Source organism: Castanea sativa, chromosome 8 (genome assembly GCF_040712315.1).
Source record: "Castanea sativa cultivar Marrone di Chiusa Pesio chromosome 8, ASM4071231v1".
Taxonomy (NCBI): domain Eukaryota; kingdom Viridiplantae; phylum Streptophyta; class Magnoliopsida; order Fagales; family Fagaceae; genus Castanea; species Castanea sativa.
Window position 1 is genome coordinate 11,779,780 of NC_134020.1, and position 25,871 is coordinate 11,805,650.

The window sequence follows — 25,871 nt, forward strand, 5'->3', positions numbered from 1 at the left end:
GAAAACTCTTTTCCCTGCTTTTGCTCAATGCAGAGGGAGCTATTTCAAATTAGTCATTTCTCAAATAAACCCTCTTTGTGAATTAAATTGTAACTAGGAATTTATTTATTTATTTTATAATTCAAGTAAATTGTAACTAGGAATCTTGCAACTTGAAAATCATAAATTTCTTATCCAATAGAAAGCACGTATCTGGGTCTGGAATGATAACCATATAATCTTTTAGCCCTAACTACTCAACCTCCTAAACACACTGATTCTGAGTCCACAGTATCTTCCTCAACAACCGTACTAGTGTCTTCTCTGGTTACACTCATGCTTGATGTGGATGAGCCAACAGTTTCTCTCATGGCCTCATGAAAATAGATTGCCTTTGTTTTGCTCCTTTTCCATTTTCTCAATAACTCTGAGACCTCTCTTTCATCTCTAGCTTGGGTTAGTGCCTCTGCAGGTTCTTCGGTCATCAATTCCCTCTCACTACAGTCACCACGGAAATTTGCTGCAGTTGTCATTGGGAAGATGAGTGGTTTACAGAAACAGACCAGAACTATAAGTAAAATTATGTAAATATATAAAGACGTCCACACGTATAATGTCCATTTCCAGTTGGATACCAATTGTTTTGTCCAAGCCAGCTGAGAGTGGATGAGGATTTCAGCTTCATACAACTGGGGCGGAGATAAAGTTCCAGCCCTTGGAACCAAAGTTACTCTAATAGCCTCAGTTCTTCGAATGCCTTCCTTGTGCTTTAACATTTCTGATGAAGCCGAAAATATCACCAGTGAGTTGCAAGCGCTCCTCAAATGAAAGCAACACCTGCAAAAAGAAAATAGACGACCTAAAAGAGAGCACCGGTGTGGTGCCGGCCAAAAACCCTCCGAAGGTCAAGTTAGAATCTTGTTTCTTTAACCCTAGAGTGCCAGAGTTAAGAATAGTGTGCGTACCTTCGTACCTAGGGTTTCTGGGGTATTTATATTGAGTGGAATTACCTTTCTTTTAGGATATAACTTCCTTCTCAAGTTCCTTTCCATATAGGAGTCTTCCCAAACGTGCGTCGCAAGAAGTCCAAGTATGCACGTTTGCGTGGGGATAAAGCAAAAGCTCATCTAAAATATATCAAACGATATGCCACGTGGAATCCATAATTAATTTATACAAGACGGATATTCAGCAGTACTTAACCGTCATGGCCGAGTCAGTTAATCGTCATAGTCGAGTTAGTTAATCGTCATAGTCGAGTCAGTTACGGTGTCGACCCGTCCTCATTATCTCCGTCCATTTACTATTTTTATCCCATTCAGTTGCCCCCTTCAGTCCTTGGATCCGTCCTTAGAACCTGACGGATCCATGGAATAACTAAAAGCAATGTATTAAGTGGGGACGGCCTTGGTATACCACAACGGATGACATGTGGCCTGCATTTCTGACGAAGAGCACGTGGCCCTCGTGGATTGGCTATTTCCCCAAAACGAAGCGTCGCTTCGTATTCTGTGCCCTTTGTTCTATAAAAAGCCAGATTTTTCTCCCTTCATTTTCTCTTCTTATCAAAAAATTAGCGAGTAGAGCGCAACTGTCACATCTATTGTGTCTTCCTGTTGTTCAGCAGATCCGTCCATCGTTCCTCGTCAAAAACAATCTCGATACGGTATGTATTCCAAACTTTTCTCCGTCTTCCCTTTAATTTTATTGTTTCAAATATATGTATTTTCTTTAGATCCGTCGGTGTCTTAGGTCATACCGTCATAAATGTAGGTAATGTCTAGTGCGTCAAGTAACCAGTCGTTTGTCCGCGAGGGGGCGGGCTACGATGAAAAGTTTCCGTCAGGTCCAAGAGATCCTGACACTTCAAGTGAAGAGAGGAATCCGTCAAGTACCTCTTCTTGCCTTGATGGTGGTCTAGAGACGGAGAGTTCAGAGTCGTCCAGTAGTAGCTTGGACGGTGTGGATCCCCCCGTCCAGTCAGTAATTGGCCCCAATGGCCTTAGGGAGTTCGTCATGCTGCCTCTCTGGACGGTAAATGATTTTAGGTCGTCCATGACTGAATCTCAACTCAACACACTTAGGACCAAGTACCAAATACCAGACAACATCCGTCTACGTCTTCCCGAAAAATCTGAGAAATGCTACTACAAGGGGGTAGACGGTGTTGGGATCTACGAGCAAGCTTTAAAGGCGGGGCTCAGATTTCCATTAAGTTCTCTTCATCGTCGACTTCTTCAATACCTTGGTCTGTCTGTCACCCAAATCTCCCCAAATGCCTGGAGAGTGTTCATTGGGGTGAGGTTTTGTATGGGGCAATGTCTGAAGGTTCCCGAAGGTTGACGGTGGAAGAATTTTTCCATTGTTACCGTCCAACAGAGATTGTCAAGTCCAAGGGGATGTATAGCTTTGCAGCTAGAAGTCCCTTATTGAGGCTCGTCAGTGACACCTGCATCGAACAGATCGGAAGAGTCGTTACTTCTTTTTGGAAGGGGACGAATGGATGTGTCGTCCAGGAGATGTAACTAACATGCCCGTCGACACAACATGGGGCATAATGCCTCCGTCGGGTATGTGTATCCCTTTTGCTTCCGTCCAGTCTTTGAAGTTAATTTATTATTATTTTTTAGGTCTAACCGTCCTTTATTGCAGCTCGGGACCGTCCTCAGGTTAACTTGGAGCAGTGGAGTTTTTTGGAGAGAATTTTTAACAAGACGAAACTGCAGGAAAGAACTTGGGCTCAACTCGTCACCCTTGATACTCTGAATTGGTATTGTGACGGACCCGAACCTTCATCTGCTGCCCGTCGATACGACAACAGAATTCGAAAACGTAAGTTTGTTGAAAACATGTCCGTCTTTTTCCTTACCGTTGCTTTCTCAACCGTCTTTGATTTGCAGAAATGGATGCCGCCAAGAGGAGAGCCCTCATTAAACAACAGGCAGCGAAGAAAAAGCAGGAGGGGGGTCAAACAAAGGGGACGCCCCCGTCGGTACCGTCAAAACGAACTCAACATGAAAAGACAGACCGTCCTCAAAAGAAACAAAAGACCACCCTCGAGCCCGTCGTGGCCTTGCAAGCTGAGAAAACGCCCGTCAAACATGGAAAAGGCAAAGGCTTAATGAAGGGTCCAGCACCTTCAGAGGAGAAACCACCCATCTTCCGGGAAGATTCCAGCTATGCCCTCGAGAAGATGTCGTCTATGCTGACAGCTGACGACTACGCAGACCTTGGCAACCATTCGACGGAGGCGATGGGTGAAACGGGCCTCTTCACCCTTGCACAGGTAATTTTGAATCCGTCTAATATTGTTGCTAAGTTCCTTTACACCCGTCATTATCATGACATTGTGTTTCGCTTCCAGGCCATGGTGATGATGAAGGGGCTTTTTGGCCGTTGCCTTAATCACGAGACATCCATGGACCGTCTGAGACAGAAAAACAAGACGATAGAGGATGAGCTTCACGAGCTGAAGACCTATAAGATAAATATGGACAGAAAGCTCAAGTGCTCGGAGCAAGTTAGAGGTGAAGTGGAGAGAGAGAACGGGCATCTACGCAAACTTTTGAAGGACACGGAGAAGCAGCTGACGGAGACAGTGTCCAAGCTTGACAACGCAAAGGAGATAGCCGTCCAGGAATACCGTGATTCTAAGCATCTTCTGACGGAGCTTGGGAACTCCTTTGCGGACGGGTTCGATGACGCTATCCGTCAGGTTAAGTCGTCGTATCCTGACTTAGACGTATCTCATATTAACATTGATGCTCAAGGGCAAACACTCGCACAATCCGTCCATTCAGAAAGTACAGACGAAGTGTTTGCCATCACTGCTCCAGCCGACGAAGGTGAAGTTCTTCCTCCTACTCAGCCAGACGACGGTCCATTGGTCGGGAACTCATCTCCAAAGAATGAATAGAATACTTTCCTTTTTGTAAAAATTTATCACTGTTAAGAGAACTTTGTTTGAACCGTCATTTGTAATTATTAAACTTGACTTATCAAATCTTTTATTGCCTGTTGCTTGCTTATTATCCGTCGTATATTCAGATAACCCATCCACTTTATGAATGGACTTTCAAATGTATTTTTGCTAACCGTCCACTTTGTGAACTAGGTTTTCTAATCTTTTTGTATAGTCTGTCTACTTTATGAAGTTGTAAAACTTTTCATCCTTCAGATGATCCGTCCACCATGTAGACTTTTATCCATAGGATGATCCATCCACTTTATGGACTTCTAGGTTTTTCACCCTTTGGGTGATCCGTCCATTTTGTGGACTTGTAGGTTTCTCACCTTTTGGGTGATCCGTCCACTTTGTGGACTCGTAGGCTTTTTCACCCTTTGGGTGATCCGTCCACTTTGTGGATTTGTAGATTTCTCACCTTTTGGGTGATCCGTCCACTTTGTGGACTTGTAGGTTTCTCACCCTTTGGGTGATCCGTCCACTTTGTGGACTTGTAGGTTTTTCACCCTTTGGGTGATCCGTCCACTTTGTGGACTTGTAGGCTTTTTCACCCTTTGGGTGATCCGTCCACTTTGTGGATTTGTAGATTTCTCACCTTTTGGGTGATCCGTCCACTTTGTGGACTTGTAGGTTTCTCACCCTTTGGGTGATCCGTCCACTTTGTGGACTTGTAGGTTTTTCACCCTTTGGGTGATCCGTCCACTTTTGGACTTGTAGATTTTCATCAGCATGCATTTTAAAAAATTCCTCTCATAAGTTCAACAAACCAAATTGTCAATGGAAAAGAAAAACTGAGCTCTAAAAAGTAAAAGCTATAACTGTCTAAAATTAAACTGAAAAGTAAGGCAGTAGGTATCGTGACTGCTGCACTATTGGTAGTACTTCTTCAGGTGCTCCGTGTTCCAAGGATGGCCCAATTTCTTTCTGTCTAATGTCTCCAAGTAGTACGTTCCTCTCCTGCACCATGAGATGATTCTGTACGGGCCTTCCCACTTGGGACCCAGCTTTCCCAGGGATGCATCTTTCGTAGCGCCAAGCACTTTTTGTAACACTAGATCTCCAACCTTGAAGTCCCGGTGCCGAACCTAAGAGTTGTAATGTTTTGCCATCATGTCCTGGTACCGTGCCAGTCTTTGGGCCGCTGTTGCCCTGACTTCATCTACAAGGTCAAGCTCCAGACGTAATGCTTCAACATTCTTGCTCTTGTCATAGCTTTCCACGCGATAGCTCGTCAACCCCACTTCTGCCGGTATGAGGGCTTCAGCACCAAACGCCAATCGAAACAGTGTCTCTCCCGTTGGCGTCCTTGCCGTTGTTCTGTACGCCCATAGGACACTTGGTAGTTCGTCCGGCCATATGCCCTTTGCCCCCTCGAGCCGGGTCTTGATGATCTTTAACAAGGACCGGTTCGTGACTTCAACTTGTCCGTTGGCCTGTGGATGAGCGGGCAACGAGTAGTGATTCTTGATTCCCAGCTGAGAAAAAAAGTCTCGGAACGCATCGTTGTCGAATTGCTTCCCGTTGTCTGACACGAGCACTCTCGGGATCCCATATCGGCAAATAATATTTCTCCATACAAAGTTGCGAATATTTTTCTCCGTGATAGTAGCAAGAGCTTCTGCTTCCACCCACTTGGTGAAGTAGTCGATACCAACCACCAAGAACTTCAGTTGTCTTGCCGCTATTGGAAATGGACCCATGATGTCTAACCCCCATTGTGCGAACGGCCATGGGGCCGTCATGGGTGTGAGTTCCTCCGTTGGCTGCCTGATAAGATTGCCGAACCGTTGACACTTATCGCAGGCTCTCACGTACATGTGGGCATCCTTTTGCATTGTCGACTCGCAGAATACACTCGCCGGAGTAGCTTGTGTACTAGAGACCTTGATCCCGAGTGGTTTCCACAGATCCCTTCATGAACTTCCCTCATTACGTAGTCTGCTTCGTCATGGCCCAGGCATCTTAGATATGGTCGGGAGAATCCTCTTTTGTAGAGGATGCCTTTGATCAGTATGAATCGGGCAGCCCTAACCTTCAATTTCCTTGCTTCTTCCTTCCCGTCTGGCAGCTTGCCGTCCTTGAGGTACACCACAATTGGAATCGTCCAATCATCTTTAGTGGTTAATTCCTGCACCTGAACGTTATCTAGTAACAACGAATATTGGACGAAGGACAATACCTGCTCTGGGACGACCATAGGTTCGGCCGAAGCAGCCTTTGCGAGTCGATCCGCTTCTTGATTCTCTTCTCTCGGGATCTGAGTTATCGTGAATTGGAGGTCACTCGTTCGACCCTTCACTTCTCCGAGGTACCTTCTCATTCGTTCACTCCTACAATCATAACTCCCATTAACTTGGCTAGCTACGATTTGGGAATCGGAGTAAACCATTGCCTTCCTGGCAACAGCTGCAATTGCAAGCTCCAAACCCGCCATCAGGGCCTCATACTCCGCTTCATTATTCGTAGTAGGGAACTCCAGACGGATCATACATTCAATCTTATCTCCTTCCGGGGTATGGAGTACAACTCCGACTCCTCCCGCATGCTTATTGGAGGATCCGTCTATGTGAATTCTCCATGTAGGCGTCTCTTCTGCCCCCTGCTCCTCATGTGTAGTGAATTCCGCAATGAAGTCTGCCAATATTTGTCCTTTCACAGCTGTTCGTGGCTGGTATTGGACATCGTACTCACTTAGCTCGATAGCCCACAAAGCCATCCGTCCGGCGGTTTCAAGATTGTTCATTGCTCTCCGCAATGGCTGATCCGTCAGGACTATTATTGTGTGTGCTTGAAAATACGGCTTCAATTTTCAAGCTGCAGTTACAAGTGCGAAGGCGAGTTTCTCTATCCGTGGGTACCTCTCCTCTGCGCCTCGTAGCGCCCGGCTTACAAAGTACACGGGCTTCTGTACCTTCCCTTCCTCTCTAATGAGAGCCGCACTTACCACTGCCGATGAGACAGCAAGGTACAGGAATAATTCCTCCCCCGGCGTAGACGGGCTAAGTAATGGCGGGGCAGAGAGATATGCCTTCAACTCTTCAAATGCCCTTTAGCATTCGTCCGTCCACTCAAAAGATCTCCTTAGCGTTCTAAAGAAAGGGAGACACTTGTCTGTTGCTCTTGATACGAACCTATTTAAGGCTGCTATCTTCCCTGTCAGGCTTTGCACTTCCTTCACCGTCCTTGGAGGAGATAGATCCATAATTGCTTTCACTTTCTCGGGGTTGACCTCAATGCCCCCCGCCGGGACACCACGAACCCTAAGAACTTTCTAGCAAGTGCTCACGAATGCGCATTTGCTTGGGTTCACTTCATTTTGTACATTCGAAGAGTGTCGAAAGTCTCCCTGAGGTCCCTCGCATGATCCGACACCTTTACGCTCTTCACCAACATGTCATCTACGTAGACTCGGACGTTCCGGCCAATCTGGTGCGTGAACATTTTGTTCATTAACCGTTGATATGTGGCTCCCGCATTCTTCGAGCCCGAATGGCATTACCTTGTAACAAAAAAGCCCTTGGCTTGTCACAAATGATGTTTTCTCTTGATCCGTCTCCTCCAAACTGCGGTTATACCCCGAGAAGGCGTCCATGAAGCTCAACAACTCATGTCTTACGGTGGAGTCCACTAAGGCATCAATGCGTGGAAGCGGGTAACTGTCTTTAGGGCACGCTTTATTTAGATCCGTGAAGTCAACGCACATTCTCCACTTCCCATTTGACTTTTTGACCATTACCACATTTGCCAGCCAGTCTGGGTAGTACACCTCTCGTATGAAGTTGGCCTCTCGTAGCTTCTGTACTTCTTCTGCTGTAGCTCGATCCCTTTCGGGGGCGAATGCGCGTTTCTTTTGTCGGACTGGAGAGAACGAAGGTGACACGTTCAATTTATGGACTATGACTGTCGGATCTATTCCCGGCATGTCGTCATGGCTCCATGCGAATACGTCTTGGTTTTCCTTGAGGAACAATAGGAGGGCATGTCGAACCGTTTGGTCAACCGAGGTTCCTATCCTGGTGGTTCGATCGGGCCTCGAATCGTCTAGTTGTACTTCTTCCAATGTCTCCACGGGTTCTGCCACTGTTCTCTGCTCTTCGATATTCAATGTCTGTACATGGTCATCCATCTCCATCATGGCCACGTAACATTCCCGTGCAGTCACCTGATTTCCGCGCAGTTCTCCAACCCCATGTTCAGTGGGGAACTTGATCATCAGATGGTAGGTTGAAGTGATGGCCTTCCATGCGTTGAGAGTAGGACGTCCGAGTATGGCGTTATATACTGAGGAGCAATCAACCACTAGAAAGGTGACGTCTGCTGAGCTCCCGTTGTCCACTAGAACTCGGTGGACATTGAAGTCTCCTACCTGTATACTAACCACAAGCGTGTCGTCATGGGGGTGGTGAAGGCGCCGGGCCTCTTTTTCAAAAAACTCGATACTGGAGTCGTTCCGTCGTATTCTTTCTAGTGAAGGGCCCGTCGACTGGACACTTTGTACTGTCCGTAAATAGGTCTTCCTGGCCTTTTTGGACGATCCTGCTGAAGCGCTTCCCCCCATTATCATCCGTATGTCTGCTACCGGTGGTCTGGGACGCTCGTTTTCCCGTCTAGGATTCTGTTCTTGGGGCTGATCAGTTCTTTCCTTCCTCACGAACCTTTGTAATCTTCCCTGCCTTATAAGGGCTTCGATCCGTTGTTTCAAGTCATAACGATCCGTCGTATCATGGCCGTGGTCACGATGAAAACGGCAATATCGATCTCTTGGCCTCTTGTTCGGATCTCCCCTTCAACTTGCCCGGAATGTCAAACTTCCTTCATCTTTGATTTGCATAAGCACTTGGTCAATTGGCACGTGAGGGGTGAAACTTGCAAACCTCCCCGAAGGTGGTTTGGGTCTCCTGCTTCTCGTCGATCTCCGGTTCTAGCCACTTTTCGTCCGTTATCCGGTTTCATATCTTCCGTCTTTCCCTTTTCTTTGGTTTATAGTCGTCTCTGGCCAGCAAGGCATCCTCCGCGTTCATATACTTCGTCGCCCTGTAATAGACATCGGACATAGTCTTTGGGTCATTCTTACATAGGGAAAATAAGAACTTATCCTCTTGTAACCCGTTTGTGAATGCTGCCATAAGTGTCTTGTCATCTGCCTCGTCTATCGAGAGGGATTCCTTGTTAAAGCGGGCTATATAAGACCTTAATGTCTCGCCTTCTCGTTGTTTAATTCCCAGTATACATGCAATAGACCTCTTGTGTCGATGACTTCCAATGAAGTGTGATACAAACTGTGCGCCTAGTTCCTTAAAAGTGCCGATGGAATTACGCGTCAACCTGCTGTACCAATCCCTCGCAGGCCCCTTCAAGGTGGTGAGAAAAGCCCTGCACATAATTTCATCTGGTACACCCTAAAGATGCATTAGGGTTCTGAAAGACTCTAAGTGATCCAGCGGGTCTTTGGATCCGTCGTAATTTTCCATATGGGGCATGCGAAATTTTGGAGGAAGGGGACATGAATTCACTAACGCTGTGAATGGTGAATCCGTCCTATGGACGAGGTCGTCCAAGTTGCTGGATACCCGTCCTTTAAGGGCGCTCATCATCATATCTATGCGTTCCCTCATCTCCTGCAGTTCAGCGGCTATGGGAGTCGGTACAGCGTCTAATGCCAATGGTTGATTGGTTTCTTGTCGCTCGGGTCTAGTTGGAGCGTTACTGCCCTCAGGTCTTTCCTCGTTCCTGCCTTCCGGACTAGCGCCCTCTTGGTCTTCTTGTGGTGCACTCGTGTGTGCGGTCCTTAGCCGCAACTGTTCTTCCAAATCATGGTTCTGCTTAGTGAGGCGCTCAACCGCCGCCGTGAGCGTTTGGACCTGCCTCTCAAGAGCGGTGGCGCGCGGTTCGTCGCCTTGATTGTTGTTCGTTGCCATCGATCGGGTGAGTGCCATGCAACTCTTTGTCTCAGGAATAGAGCGAGGCTAAAATAATCAGAAGATTTTCTTCTTCTGTTCTTGCTCTTTCCCACAGACGGCGCCAACTGATGAAGCCGAAAATATCACCAGTGAGTTGCAAGCGCTCCTTAAACGAAAGCAACACCTGCAAAAAGAAAATAGACGACCTAAAAGAGAGCACCGGTGTGGTACCGGCCAAAAACCCTCCGAAGGTCAAGTTAGAATCTTGTTTCTTTAACCCTAGAGTGCCAGAGTTAAGAATAGTGTGCGTACCTTCGTACCTAGAGTTTCTGGGGTATTTATATTGAGTGGAATTACCTTTCTTTTAGGATATAACTTCCTTCTCAAGTTCCTTTCCATATAGGAGTCTTCCCAAACGTGCGTCGCAAGAAGTCCAAGTATGCACGTTTGCGTGGGGATAAAGCAAAAGCTCATCTAAAATATATCAAACGATATGCCACGTGGAATCCATAATTAATTTATACAAGACGGATATTCAGCAGTACTTAACCGTCATGGCCGAGTCAGTTAATCGTCATAGTCGAGTCAGTTACGGTGTCGACCCATCCTCATTATCTCCGTCCATTTACTATTTTTATCCCCTTCAATTTCAATGCTTATCATTTGGGTCTCATGAGAAATTCCAATCAAAAGAGGAATGCCCATAAAAAATGTCCGAGCGAGTCGAATTGGGATGCTTCTAAACTTTAACATGCATGGCTGGCTAGATTTTGCTATCACAGCTCCATTGACTGATAACAGTTCTGCAGTCAACTGACAAAATAGCCTCGAGTAAAACATAAGAATTAATAACAATCTGTATTCATAGACAACTGGTTTCTTGTGACAGTCTGACCTTTCAAATTAATGTGCTTTCACTCCTTTATAATTTATTTGGTTATTTAGAATTTGTATTGACTATTTAGTGCACCTACGTGTTAATGCAGCAAATCAGAAACTCATTGGCAAGTTGAGCAGAAACTTTTCAAGAAGTAACTGCTAAGAACTGTCAGAAACTAGACAACAAGAACAGCCCAAAAATAGTATAAGTAAATATCAAATAATGGGAGATCAAGGGATTCTAAGTAAGTAGATGTATAGCCACATATTTAATGCTCCCGTTAGAAAATCCAAATCCAAATACTAGTGCTACCATGTTTTTGGCACGTTTTCATCTGAGATAATGATTGATAAGAAATTCTATTAGCTTTCCAACTTAGAACTGAAAGAAAACTGCTTCTTTGATTAAAATTTGAATATTAGTCTATGTTTTGGAGAGTTGGGTTGGTTTCTCATGAGGTTTGCCAGCTTTGTGCCTTCGTTAGCCAATTCATGAAGATGAAACACCATCTATCAAATCAACCCCATAAAGCTCTTTCTAACATATGATTTTTTCTAGTTGACATAACTAGAACTTAGGGAGAAGGGCAGAATAGAAAAAGCCTATTAGTAATAAAAGACAAAGCATAACAGAACTGATACTTTTTTACATCAGCCTAGAATGAATCTAGGAGGATTAGAATGTGGGAAGAACAGAAATGTTGAATTTGCTTTTTACATGGGGTAAGACCAATCCAGGGTATGCAAAAAATTTCCCCAACTATATATATATAAACCCAGGAAAATCTGGTAGGAATAGCCCCAGCAGGGAGTTGAATTTGGGACATTCAATTCCTAAGGCATGGTCCCAAATTATTTATTCTACTATTTAGATTTGAAATTATATGGAAAAACACTTAATGAAAGTTGAAATTTGGAATGCAAATGAACTCCTATTTGGGGTGCAGCTAGCTGCAGACATAATGAACTGTAATAAAATTCTCTCTTCAGATTTCCCTGTTTGCATAACTAGCCTTAAGGAGAAACCTACTCAAGATCTGCGCATTTTTCTATCCTAAGTTTTAATTAATACTTCTTTGAGAATTACTTTGATAGTTCAAAATCTAGATGTGTTACCGAAATTCTCCGAATATCAATATACGATTTCTCCAAGGTCTGCAAGACTTGAGAACCAGGAGGATATATATTTCTTAATAAATAGCGATTTCAGCAAGATAGCTATCCATAATATCCAAGCCAACATGGTTGTATTTTTCTTTTCAAGATTACTTTTTCCACGTCCATTACTCAAATTTAGAGAGTTGCTACGAAATAAAAAGTCCTGCAATGCATATGTGTGTGTGGGGGGTTAAACGTACACCAATTTGTAAATATGCATATTCGAATCAAACTGGGAGAATATAATTGATTCCTGCAAAAACTTCTTAGCTAACTTTTGACTGTTCTTTCTTTTCCCTAGGACCAAGTGTTAGAGTCATATTTTCTATGTATTGACTTATCCTTTGACAAAATGCACTTTATTTGTAATTAGGTAGATCTAAGATGAGCTTAATGTATCAAGAAGTATGTAACTCTTACATAACAAGTGGTATCATTAAAGACATGAAAATTGAACCAAGAACCAAGTAAAGAAAAGTTGATTTAGTGAAGCTCAACACTAGTCTTGGCACTAGCATCTATTGAGATTTAACGAAGGATTCTCGACACAAGCTTGACATCTCTCAATCTATTGAGCTCCGCGATTTCAGAATTCTTAAATCTGAATTTCGGCCCATAATGACTTGGATTGCTAGGGTTTCGTTCACTAAACCTCTAGACAATATAAAAGCTTTATTTTAAAGTCATCAAAGACAAAAAAACTCAATTAAAGAATTCATACTCTGTGAGAAGCTATTGCCTTTTTGTGCGCCTTAGGGTTTTGTAACCAAGTACTTTCAAATCTTCAATGTGCTTTGAAGTGAAGATGTTTGCAACCAACAACAGTAAATCAGTTGCTGGGAAGTCAGACATGTACTGGGATTTGTGCAGACAAGAAGAAGTCTCTACAAGAGCAAGTCCAATTGGGGAAGAAAGTTTGCAACCAACAACAGTAAATCAGTTGCTGGGAAGTCAGACATGTACTGGGATTTGTGCAGACAAGAAGAAGTCTCTACAAGAGCAAGTCCAATTGGGGAAGAAAGGTTCAACTATAGGTTGGTATTTTGGGATAATCCAAGGTAGTGGTAAGATTCTTTATACTTGTAACCGTTTGTTCCTAATTAGTAGATTCTTTGGAGCGGTGACATGAAATTCACCTAGTAGGGTTTTTGCCTTGAGAGAGGTTTTCCCCATTCTTCAACAAATCACCGCGCCAATTTAATTTCCACTACACGTAGTTTTGTTTGGGATGTGATTAAAAGTTCAAATTATTTGAGTTTTTAGCTTCTTTTTGGTACTATTAATGAGTACCATTGCACTTTTTAATACTATTCATAGGTCCTATTATACTATTCAACTACCTTTTAATATTTTTTTTTTTTTACACTTTCAACAAACAGATTTCAGTTTTAACTAAATAAGATATTCCCAAATGGGCCCTTAGTTTATTTGATAATTTGTTGGTGCTTCTACGATTTGCATGTAATTTGAATAAATCAATCAATTTGGGTAATTAAATTAATTAACCAAGGTCAATCTATAACACAACATGAAGAAATTTTGAGCCTTTCAGGTGTCACTTGGCCGGAAGGCCGTTAATAAAATTCGAGCTTTGTTGCCATATTGGAAAAATCAAATCATTTGATTTATTTCACAAATTCCAGTCGTATGCATTTTTCATGAACCAAGAATTGCCCTTATCCATTGTTAATGTTGAGAATACACCCCTTTCTTTTCTTCCTTTTTTGAGGGCCATGATTCTTGATGTGGATTGACATACTCGTGTGTCACCTCAGTGATTCCTTCGGTGGTTTTGGCTAATGTTATTGTTATCACGAGGTACATGGTCAAGCTTTTAAAGCTATTTCCATGGACCGATATCATTATTACTCCGAATTTTTCATGTTAACCTGTTTCCCATAAATATCAATTGAGTTTCCTATATTTTTTTTTTTTTTGATAATCTGTAATTTGTATTACTCAAAAGGACTTACAAAGGGCAATCCACCTTACAAGCAGAAAGTAGAAAGGGGGGCAGATTGCCATTATTGAAACAAACGGAAGCAATGGAATTTAAAGCAAACTTAGCAACTTTGTGAGCTGCGACATTGCAGTCTTTCTTAACCAAACTAAAAAGAACAATTAGAAAAAGATTCAGCTAAAAGCCCAGACTTTGGGTGGATGACCTCCCTGAAGACATTTACCACCTGGTTTTATTTGATGTTCATTGATGTTGCTTTTTTATTCAATAAAAGCCCAGACTTGTAGTCTGGTTTCTCAAAAAAAAAAAAAAAAAAAGATTCAGCTAAACATAAAGAGTTATCCAACGCGGGTTTAATTGACCAGTCAGCATATGTAGGTTTAGCAGATAAGGAGTTGAAACAATTTTAAGCGTCACCCTCAACAATAATTTGGGACCATGCTTCTGATTTTGCTAACTAGACAGCCCAAAGAATTGATGATGCTTCAACTAGTAGGGGTGAGCAACTATTTTGCAACTTAACCCAAACCTTGATCACATCACACTGTTGTTTTGAGCAACTACTGCTAAAGATCCCTTGGTAGCTGATATGGCAGCATCAACTGATACGGGAGACGCAAGAAGATTTTTATTTAGTATTATTTATGTTTGCAAGTCAATTGTATTTTTTATGTTTTAAATCCTAGTAGTTTATTAGGCTATTAATATTTTAATTTGGAAGCAAGGTTATTTTCGTAATAAGGCAATTAGGATTTCCTAGCCAATTAGAACTAGGGTTTAGTAATCCTTTATAATTTATTATACTCCTTAAGGAGATAGTTGATATTTTGATGAATGAAAAAAAAAATGGCCGTTTGGTCTTTCTTTGGTTTGGTGCTGACTCCAGGTCTACCCTAGGTGCTAACTCCTAGTGGTTTCCTCGTTTGGTGCTGACTTCAAGCCCGGCCTAAGTGCTGACTTCTAGGTCATATCCTTTATTTTATTGTTGCTTTTTCTTTTGTTCTGGTTGTCCTGCGTCAATTTTGGTATCAGAGCAAACCCCGATCTATTGAAGTATCACCGCAGGAAAGAATCAAAAAAATCTCACACCCAAAAAAAAAAAAATCCCATCACTGCCGTGTTTTTCACCGCTAGAGAGTTGCCTTTGTCATCTTCCTACTTAGTACCAAAAAGCTGTCCTATAGTTGTGCTACCCATCAGAAGACTAGATATTCATGCCAATCAAAGACTCCAATCCAAAATCCCACAACCAAGTCTCCAAATCCCTTGCAACCACAAAGATAGAGAGAAGAGAAATAAGAGTCCATTGATACAATCATGCCACGCTACCAGTCTACCACCAACTAACCACCACGTTGAGATTGATTGAATCCTTTCACGACAGTTGCTACGCATGCCACCACCACCACCTCCATGAGCCTCCACTAAGATTGATGAACCACTGCTGCCGAGACCCATCGACAACCGAGACCCACCGCTGCTGAGATTGATGAACACTGCCGCTGAGATTGCTGAACCATTGCCGTTGCCAAGACCCGAGACATGCCGCCACTGGTCCTTCATGTTTCGTGCCATTGCTGCCTATGCCTCCTTTGCGCCGCCGCAAGGCGTTGGCTCCCCACACCGGCTGATGACTCTCATCACAGAGGTAGCCTTTTAGATTCCTTGAGTTTTGTTAGTTAGTTATGAGTTTATATTTTGTCTTTAAGTTTACCGTGGTTGACTCTTGTATTTTGCTTTTTTTTTTTCATTTAAAAAAAATTAAAAGGAAAAGAAAGAAAGTAGTGCTTGTTGTGTCAGCCCATTGCATTGGGCCTTTAAATTGTTCATCTACAGGTCACTTTGTCCAATTAGATCCACTTAGTTGCAGAGCCAAGTTCATGACTATCAAGTGCAGTAAGAGTGGCCACTAACAAGGAAGGTGAATTATGGTAATATCAGAAGCACCATATTTTGATGGTTGTAAAACTAATCCATGAGATTTTGTCAACTGGATGAATGGGATGGAGCAATTCTTTGAGCAAGCAAATTGGGTAGATAACAAAAAGGTTAGGTATGCAAAGTTGAAGTTAAGAGTGTTAGGATTAATACCCTTAAATCCTATTGTATGATGCTATGTATGACATTATGTATGACTTAATGTTGTGTTTAATAAAGTTGTTTTATTATTATCTAAAATAATGGTAACATGAATATTGAGACATTATCATATAATCCATGAGATGCATAGTATGTGATTTATATGAAAAATCACAGAAGATATAAATCACAAGTTCTTTGTAAACTCAGAATTGTAGTTCATAGTCGATGATGAAATTGGGCATTTCATCTGCGAAGACTATAATATATCAACTAAGATGATTTGTCTTGATCATGGAAGTGGAGACTTCTAGTTGATGTGTTGATATGTTTTAAGAGTTAAGACATATTGAACTGGACCGCTGTGAGATTTATTATTCTCCTAACGACTGTCAAATGAATAATAAATCTCACGACTTCTATTTACATGAACTCTTAATCTTCAGAGGATAATGGACTTGATCATGAAGTGTAGGTTGCTTTGATATATCAAGAGTGAAATCTAAAATAACGGTCAAAACCTTAGTATTTTAGGCAGCCACATTTAGTGTTGATGGAACATATATTCTCAAGATGAAATTCATAGTCTCTTAACGGAGATATAAAATATTCCCTTGAGATAAGTTTAATGGGTTCAGTTATTCAGAGAGTTAGGCCTAACCACTTTGGTAAGAAGTTACTAAAGTATATATTTATGAATTTGGATTTCATAAATATATGATGAATAACTTTAAAGGATTAAACCGGCTACTCAATGATTAAGATGTAGTAATTTTCAAAGTGACAGTTTATATCCATGACTTTGCATTACTACGAATATTTTATGAAAGAGTTGCATGTATAATAAAGTCTTAGGATATAATTTATAAATAAGGCTAGAGTGCAACTATATTTATATAGTGGTATTAAATATAGTTAATGGTAATTTTGGACTTGTCAAGAGTTGACAGAAAAGCCCAAGGTGCATCGGAGCTATTGTCTTATTGGTCCCTTTTGATCCTACTCCAAGCCACACACTGAAGCTCAATTGGAAAGGCCCAATAGGCCAGCCCAATTAGATAATTAGTTAGTTATAAAGGGAGAAACATACAGAATTTTATGAATGAATATATGAAATGGTGTGTATGTGAGTGTGTGACACTCTCTAATTCTCCCTTAGAAACTGATTGAGAGACCACACTTCTTGGGCGTAAAGTGAAATTGGAGTGAAGATTAAAAGTGTTCCCAAGTACTTCTGATCTTTATTTTGAAATTCATCATACCAAGGTACGCTCTCTTGTTCTTAAATTCTAAAACTTACATAGTGCATGTTATCGATTGTATATGAAGCAGATCCGTTAAATTTGCGTTGCGTATGTTTTGTATGCGATACAAACACCTGATTATCCAACAAAGAGGTGGAGCACAAATGTTTTGGGAAAAGCTTGAGTATTTCCACTATCTAAACTATGAACCTACCATTAGTGTGTGGGAAGATATGAAAGAAAATCTTTGTGATGAGTATTTGTCACCATATTTTCGAGCTAAGTATCTACCTCAATCTCAGTAGTGTGTGGGAAGATATGAAAGAAAATCTTTGTGATGAGTATTTGTCACCATACTTTCGAAATAAGTATCTACCTCAATCTCAGTGTGGTACTTTTCAAGTTGAAGCAAATAGGATCAATCCTCATCCCATTTCATGTCCTTAATACACTTTTGAACAATCTATCAAGGAATTAAAGGAATTATCTATAAAGCTCATGAAAGATGTTCAAGACATGATTGCTCAAATGAAGCAAATGAAGACTCAAACAGATTCAATTGGGAAACCAAGGATAATTGATCACAATGAACTAATTGCTGCCCCCATAGAAGACAACATGGATAATGATATCTTGGTTGTGGAGAATCCTCAAGCAACACTAAAGCCTAATGTTGACACAGACGTACATGCCTCGACAAGTGCTGCTTTCACATGCGTGCAAGGAAATGAATCTATTGAAGAGCAGCAAGGTGAAGAGAAGGTTTCTAAAGAGAGTATTATGTTAGAGGGTGCACATGATGTGATATTGGAAGCTAATGAATCTGCTTTTGATCAGCCTTTCATTGTGCATGAAGACAAACAATTTGCTAAAGTGGAGAAAGTGGATAACATAGTGCTTCCAATGGTGCAAAATAACATTATGTTGATTCCACACATTGATTTTGTTATTCCAAATGAGTTTGATGTGATGGAATTCAAGGTTTTTCTTTTCCCTGTGCTCCCTAAGGTGATTCCAGACTTGAAGTAAGTGTTACTTGTCAGCATCCTAATTCTTCAATGCTTTAAAACTCGAGGTCGAGTTTTCTCTAACTAGAGGAGAATGATGCGGGAGACGCAAGAAGATTTTTATTTAGTATTATTTATGTTTGCAAGTCAATTGTATTTTTTATGTTTTAGATCCTAGTAGTTTATTCGACTATTAATATTTTAATTTGGAAGCAAGGTTATTTTCGTAATAAGGCAATTAGGGTTTCCTAGCCAATTAGAATTAGGGTTTAGTAATCCTTTATAACCTATTGTACTCCTTGAGGAGATAGTTGATATTTTGATGAATGAAAAAAATAGCCGTTTGGTCTTTCTTTGGTCTGGTGATGACTCCAGGTTTACCTTAGGTGCTGACTCTTAGTGGTTTCCCCGCTTGGTGCTGACTCCAAGCTAAGCCTAGGTGCTGACTCCTAGGTGATATCCTTTATTTTATTGTTGCTTTAGTTTTGTTCTGGTTGTCCTACATTAAGCTTGACCCAATCCATACGTGGGGAAACCTAACTTACAAGCGATGGGGGTGGAAGGAGGTGAGTAGATTGGTTTGTTAGGGTTGAAAACTCCATCAACCTATAGTGAATTTGATGAATGGAACCAAATATATCAGCTGGGCCTCCATTGTGCAAAGACATGAAGGCACCATATTCCTTTTAGAGTAAAAGCCATATTTAAGAAGTAACCAGATGTTATTGACAGGACATGATGAGTTTGGAGGGTTTAGGACTAACTTGACAATGTCCTCATTGGAACTAATATGAAATTCATCTGCCTTAGAACCCCAACAAGCTGGGTGCCAGACAGATTTGGCACAAGGCATTCGAAAAAAAATGTGGCATGTGGTTTTGACCTCTTCACCGCAAAGAACACACTTGGAATCTGTTGCTTCTAATCGTCTCAACATATTTTCTTTTGTAGGAAGGATAGTTACACCAATTCTCCATAAGAACATCCCGATTATTTGGGGAGCATTCATCTTCCAAATCTTCTTCCAAGAAGTTTGGGATTGAGGGAGTGTGCTGGCATGTTGTATGACTGAGTGATAGGCATATTTAATTGTGAAGGCTCCTTTGGAGTTTGAGAACCCAAATAAGCTTGTTTTCATTGGATCTTATATGGAGAGGGATTTATAAAATGGCTTGGAAATCTTCTTGATCAAAAAACTCATGGACTAAAGCTGTGTTCCAGGCATGTTGTCCTTCCAAAATGAGTTGAGGTACCATATTAAGACGATAAGAGAGTCGCTGAATTCTTGGCCTAGGCTTGATACCTTGGAGCCATGGCACCCACGGGTGCTTCCATACATTGATTGAAATTCAGTCTCCTATGACATAGCATGCACCTTTTAAGATGGTAGGCTTGGGTGAGGCTGACTTTGGTGGGTCTTTATGCAGCCAGTCATATCTAACCTTATATTTGGCCCTCAAAATTTGCATGCACAAGCTATCCCACTTTGAGGCAATCATCCAAGCTAGCTTGGCTATTAGAGCATTATTGAAATCCTTTGCTTTTCTGAGCCACAGCCAACCCTTAGCTTTCTTTTGACACAAATAATCCCATGCTTCCACCAAAATCTTCGAGATAGCACATCCAACTTGTCATAAGTTTTTTTAGGAATATTGAAAGATGACATAGTGTAACTTGGGATTTCTTAGGTGACTGATTTAATAAGGGTGATTCTTCCAACCCAAGATAAGCATTTACTTCTCCAACTCGTGAGCCTTGCCTTGAGCTTTTCTTGTAGAAAATTTAAATCTTTGGAAAGGGCATTAGAGAGGAAGAGAGAGGCACCTAAATACACTGCATCTTTCTTCAGACTCTTCATTTTTAGTAAACTCTTAATCCATCTACGATTATGTATGTTGGCATGCTTTGAAAAAAAAAACCCCAGATTTACCTCTATTTATTTCTTGGTCTGATCACCTGCAATATTTTTCAACACATGCAATGATTCTTGAGGATTCCTTTCTACTAGATTTTCAAAAAAGCATTATGTCATCAACGTACATCACATGGATTATGGCAGAGCCCCTAATGCTAGCTTTGATCCCATTGATGCTGTTTATAGAGAACTCATGCTTTAGAATTCTAGATAAGGCCTCTTGTCCCAAATTAAATAGGTATGATGACAGGGAAGGTCTCTTTGCCATAGCCCCCTACTAGGCTTGAAAATCTCAAATTTCCCTCCATTTACAAGGACCTTAAAAGACACTGAGGATATGCAAGCGAGGATCCAACCAATGAAGAAATAGCTGAACCTAAATCGAGCAAGAACTATTTGCAAGAAACTCCAATTAACTGTCATAAGATTTTTAGAGGTCCAACTTTATAGCCATTAATCCAAATTTAACTTTCATGGTTTTGAAGCTGTGTAGCATCTCTTGGACAAGAACCTGATTTTTAGCTATACACCTATCTAGAATAAAAGCCATCTGACATGGAGATATGAGCCTATGAAGCAAAGGTCTCAATTTGGCTATTAACAATTTTGAGATGATTTTCTATATTACATTGCATAAACTGAATGGTTTACAGTGATTGACTGAAGATAGATTAGAAAATTTTGGGATGAGAATAAGGAGAGAACTATTTACCTCTATAGTGCTAATGGTGAAGAAAGAAGTTACTACTTTGATCACATCTACTCCCACGATAGGCTAGTATTCTTTGTAGAAAAGCATAGGAAATCCTGGGCCAGGACCTTTCAAGTCTTGCATGTGGAATAGAGTAGCTTTAATCTCCTTCGGAGAGGGGATACTGCAATGAGCGAGGTTTTCTTCCTCTATAATGCATGGACTGATCAGATCATCTAAGTGTGCAGGGAAAAACAAAGATCTCTTCCTCACTAAACAGATTTTTGAAATTTTGCAAGTGTTTGTCGAATCTGGCTTGACCTAGTGACCCAATTCTGGTTAGCATCTTTGACTGCATCCACCTTGTTATGTTTGCGACAGATTATGGTTGATATTTGAAAGAAATTTGAGTTTTTGTCTCCCTCTTTTAGGCATAGCTCCTTTGACTTCTGCCTCCATCGGATTTCACTTCTGAGAAGCCATTAAGCAAGCTTAGTTGTGAGGCTTACTCGGTTTTGCCATTCTCCTCCGAAGGCACATTTTTTTGGGTATCTCTTATGTTATTTAAAAAGGTGTTGAATCGGTTCTTATCTAGCGAAGTGCATCTGTAGTTGCAGCTTAATTTTTATATAGCTTTACAAAATCAAAGCCCCTGACATCCTCATTCCAAGCCTTATATATTACTGCAAAACACCTATCATCTCTTATCCAAGCTACTTCAAACCTAAATGGCCTGTGAGCAAATGAGTCTTCTGTGTTTGTGTCTGAGAATGGGAGCATGATCTGATTTGATGGCTTCCAAATGTGAGATATTGGCTTTAGGAAAAGCAAGTCTCCAAGATATACTTAATATTCCTCTATCCAGTCTTCTCTTAATTACTGTGATTCCCCATCTACCTCTAGCCCAAAAGAACTTATTGCCTGAGAATCTGAAGTTTATCGCACCAAGTCAAGAAGCAGCTTTTTGAGATAATTTGGGACTGAGGATTCACCTTGTCTACCACCAGACTTTTCCTTATCACTGATGGTATGATTGAGACCACTGAGACAAACCCAAAGGCCCTCGAATGAGTTGAGGTGAGTGAACAAATTTTCCCATTCTTTCTTTTCTTTTTTTGGTAGGATAAGATGGCGCGGAGAACCCTACAAACATCCAATTGCAAACCACATCTGAAATTCTAATTGTAATGAAATTATTATTGAACTCAACCCAATGTGTAGAGAAACCTATTTTCCAATTCATCCAAAGGCCACCAACAGAAAATTTGGCCTCAACAACAATCATTTCATCAAATCCAATAGAACTTTTGACTTCCTCCATACATTCTTTTTTGCTTCAGTTTCACTTAAAAACACTAAGTCGAGCTTTGACTGTTTATTTGAGCCCTTACGGCAAGGGCCCTCGAATGAGTTAAGGTGAGCAAATAAAATTTCTCATGCTTTCTTTTTTTCTTTTTCTTTTTTTTCTTTTTGGTAGGATTAGATGACCCATAGAATCCTACAAACATACAATTGCAAACCACATCTATTATTCTAATTGCAATCAAATTATTATTGAACTCAACCAAATGTGGAGAGAAACCTGTTTTCCAGTTCACCCAAAGGCCACCGAAAAACCATTTAACCTCAAAAACAACATCAAATCCAATAGAACTGTTGACTTCCTCCATACATTTTGCTTTTGCTTTAGTTTCACTTAAATTAAGTCAGGCTTCAACCATTTTATTTAAGCCCTTACAGCTTGAACTATCGAGGCATTGCAGATACCTCGACAGTTCCATTCTGAGATCCCAATGGAGAGGTTAGGGGCTTGATAAGGCCTGTCTCCTCGACCATAGGAATAGTAGATGAGCAAGACACATAATTGGAAGTTTCATTGGAAGTAACAGCCCGTGATGAAAAATTTCTTACGTGAGATTTTCAGGGGCTCACCTCAAATTTTGGTGGGATAAGTGTTACTTGATATTTTTCTTTTAACTAGAATGGAGTGCTCTAGGTGAGATTGGGAGATCAGTGTAGCTGTTTCCGCTTCTAGCCCTTCAATTGATTTCCTCAACCTTTTGGCAAAAATAGCTAATTCATGTTTGGTGACTTTCCTTTTGAGCAGGGTGGGTTGGTGTGTAGTTTGTTGGGATGGAAGTGGAATAGGTGAAGAATTGAGTATAAGGGTGGGTTGGTTGTGATGAGGAGAAGAAGGGGGTTTGATGATATCTGAGTGCAATGTTTGGTGCAGATTAATTATGCTAGGTGTGGTGGGGATGCTGTTTGAATTTATTTTTTTTCCATTTAGCTTTATTTTTTTAATATTTTAGTTAGTTGTCTAGTTTGCAAATTATTCAGCAAACTAGCATCTCGAGTTTCTAAAACTCGAGTTCCAAGATAGAAATTGAGTTTTTAAAACTCGAGTTGTAAGGGGTGGGAGCGGACGTGGAAAAAAAATCCACGTGGAACTCGAGTTTTTAAAACTTGAGTTCCACCATTTACTTTCCTGTGTTGCTTCTCCTTCCTTTGTTCTTCTTTCCATATTCTTCTTCGTCAGATCAACCCGTGAACATACAGGTGCCTTTTAATAGGTGTGATGAGTGGATGGGAATTCTTTTGTGCCTTGTTTTTGTACCCCGCGAGCATCATCGATACCCACCTAAAATTGAAGTTTATTCAATTGAAGTCGATGGACAGCAAGAATATTTAGTGCCACTTAGGTATAGGATTGGGGAAAGTTATTGTAAATTTGAATCACTGGCTGATTAGTACTTCCGCTTCTTCTTCCCCTGTTCTACTTCTTCTTCCCATTTTTGGTTCTTCATATTCATCGCCATCTTCGTTCGTGTTCTTCTGTGGAACTCGAGTCTTTAAGACTCGAGTTCCATGTGGCAAAATCTTGTCCATCTCAGCAATCAAAACTCGAGTCTTTGAGGCTCAATTTTTCCACCGAACTCGAGCCTCTAAGGCTCGAGATGTTATTTTCCTCATTTCTTTCCCGTTCTTGCTAACGAACTATGTTGTGTTGCAAACTTCGGCTATTCTGAAAATTACCTCATGTTGTTTTGGATGAAGGTAGAGGGCTTGGGCTTGGAACTGCAACTTGAATATGACTTGGAGGACCTTAGATCATGATATTTGTTTTTAACTGGCCGTCTTGATTTGGAGTGTGATCCGACACACTATAGCCATTGTTAGCTAAGTAGATGATAGTGGAAATAGGGCCTGTGTACTGAGAGAATAAAGAGTTTGTCTCATTTATACCGACATTCTTTTGGTTTTGTACCGTTACTGATTTGTTGTTTTCCTAGTTTGAGTTCGGGCTATGGGGTACGGTGTACACATCTAGTAGGGATTCATCATTGTCTGCTCTTAACCACAGGCTATGGGGTACGCCTAAAGGATTTTGAAGGCAAAGCATGTTACCTTTGCAATGTCTCTCTTCATGGCCAATAAGACCACATTTGTAACAAACTTCTACAAGTTTTTCATACTTTAAACTAACCCATAAATCATTTAAATTATCATGGAGAAGGAAGACACCTGGGCAGAGTGGTTGTGTGATATCCACCTCGACTTTTATAAGAATGAACCTTCTCCAAACGTTGCCAACAAAATCAACCTCTTCAACATTTTTAGCTTTTGATCCAATTTTCCTTAGATTTTCCTCCGATTTCCACAGGTAAGGAAGACTATGAACTCGAATCCAAAACGTAGCGAAGGTGAAATGCACTTCACACCAATCAAGTTTTGGGTTCCACGGTTTTAGCATGAGACGCCCATTGTGGATGGACCATTGACTTCTTTGGAAAACCTTGTGTAGATCTACTTTGTGAAGGAAGCTAAACATGAATATGTCTTTATCTAGACAATTAACTTCAAGGGGATATACTGTCCTTCAAGATCTAGTGACCACATCCTAGACGATACTTAAAGGAGACAAGTTTGCCTAGTAGAAAAATTTAAGGCGATTTTATTGTGTTTTGATTTGGTGGGAGTTCTAGACGTACACATTGATTGTTACAGTTGGCAACGTAGAAGACATCCATGCTTAAGAGAAATAGAATGCTGGTTGGTCACTGGGATAAGAAAGATGGTTAAGGAAAAGGTGACATGGGAGGCGGTGAATGTGGTGGTGTAACTTTCAAAGTGTTAATGTGTAATAGGCTATGGGCCTTAGCCACCTTATTTAACTTGTATAGCACACATATAAGTACTGCACACTCTGTCTCCTATATAAAGGCACTCATGTATATTTTATTACTAGATTAATACAATACATTCATTTAGTATTTCTAACGCGGTATCAGAGCCACTACTCTAACTTTTTGGTGTAATATTTGCAATCTTGTCTTCTTAGTGTTCTCTACTGCCTCTACCATCAACGTTGCCGTCAAAGTTTACGTTGCCGCCACCATCACACACTGGAGACCATTGCCTTCTCGGTCACTGCCATAAGTTTTGCTCCGATCTTGTCGTCGCTGCTGCCATTGGGATCTTTTTTCTTCAATCTACATCATTAGAAAGAATCGACGTCATTGGATACCCTATGTTTTTTCTAAAGCTTTTGCTTCTTCGTCTACGCACCTATCTGCCACTTATCTAGCACCTACTAACGTCATGTGAGACGCCATCCTATTACGTCATCTACCATGTCAGTTGCCACGTCAGCCCTAGCTGACTTCATTTTCCATGTCACCTGCTTACATCAGCTTGCGTCATCCACTGACGTGACCCCCAGTTGACCTCCAACAATTGACTATGACTCTACAGGGTTGATTGTTGACTTTTTTGCCAAAGTTGACTTTTTGCAGTCCAGGTGCTCCTTACCCAATTTTTTGTTTAGATTTCATTTTTGCCGTCCATTTTTAAATATTTTGCTTATAAATGAAGAACAAGGACATGTCTTCTTCTTATTGCAATGATTGTGGAAATCCAACAAATAATTTTGCAACTTTTGCAAACGTCTTGGCCAAATTATTAAGACTTGCCAATAATCCAACCAAACGTCTTGGCCATAATATTAAGACTTGCTATCATTGCAACAAATTAAATGTTTCCATTTTTGCTGCTTTTATTGCTAACACTGAAAATATCCAACCAATGGCTCACA

At 41.0% G+C, this 25,871-nt stretch overlaps 1 protein-coding gene across 1 annotated transcript in view; it reads right to left on the reverse strand.

Annotated features, from left to right (window-relative positions):
- Positions 1–236: 236 nt before the first annotated feature.
- LOC142606867 (seipin-1) overlaps positions 237–25,871 on the reverse strand; it is a 29,942-nt gene continuing 4,307 nt past the window's right edge. Inside the window, exons 2-3 of the mRNA XM_075778230.1 lie at positions 10,473–10,656; positions 237–757 (exon numbers count right to left, since the gene is read on the reverse strand). Of these exons, the coding sequence (XP_075634345.1) occupies positions 237–757; positions 10,473–10,656 (705 nt within the window). The remainder of the gene's footprint in view (positions 758–10,472; positions 10,657–25,871) is intronic.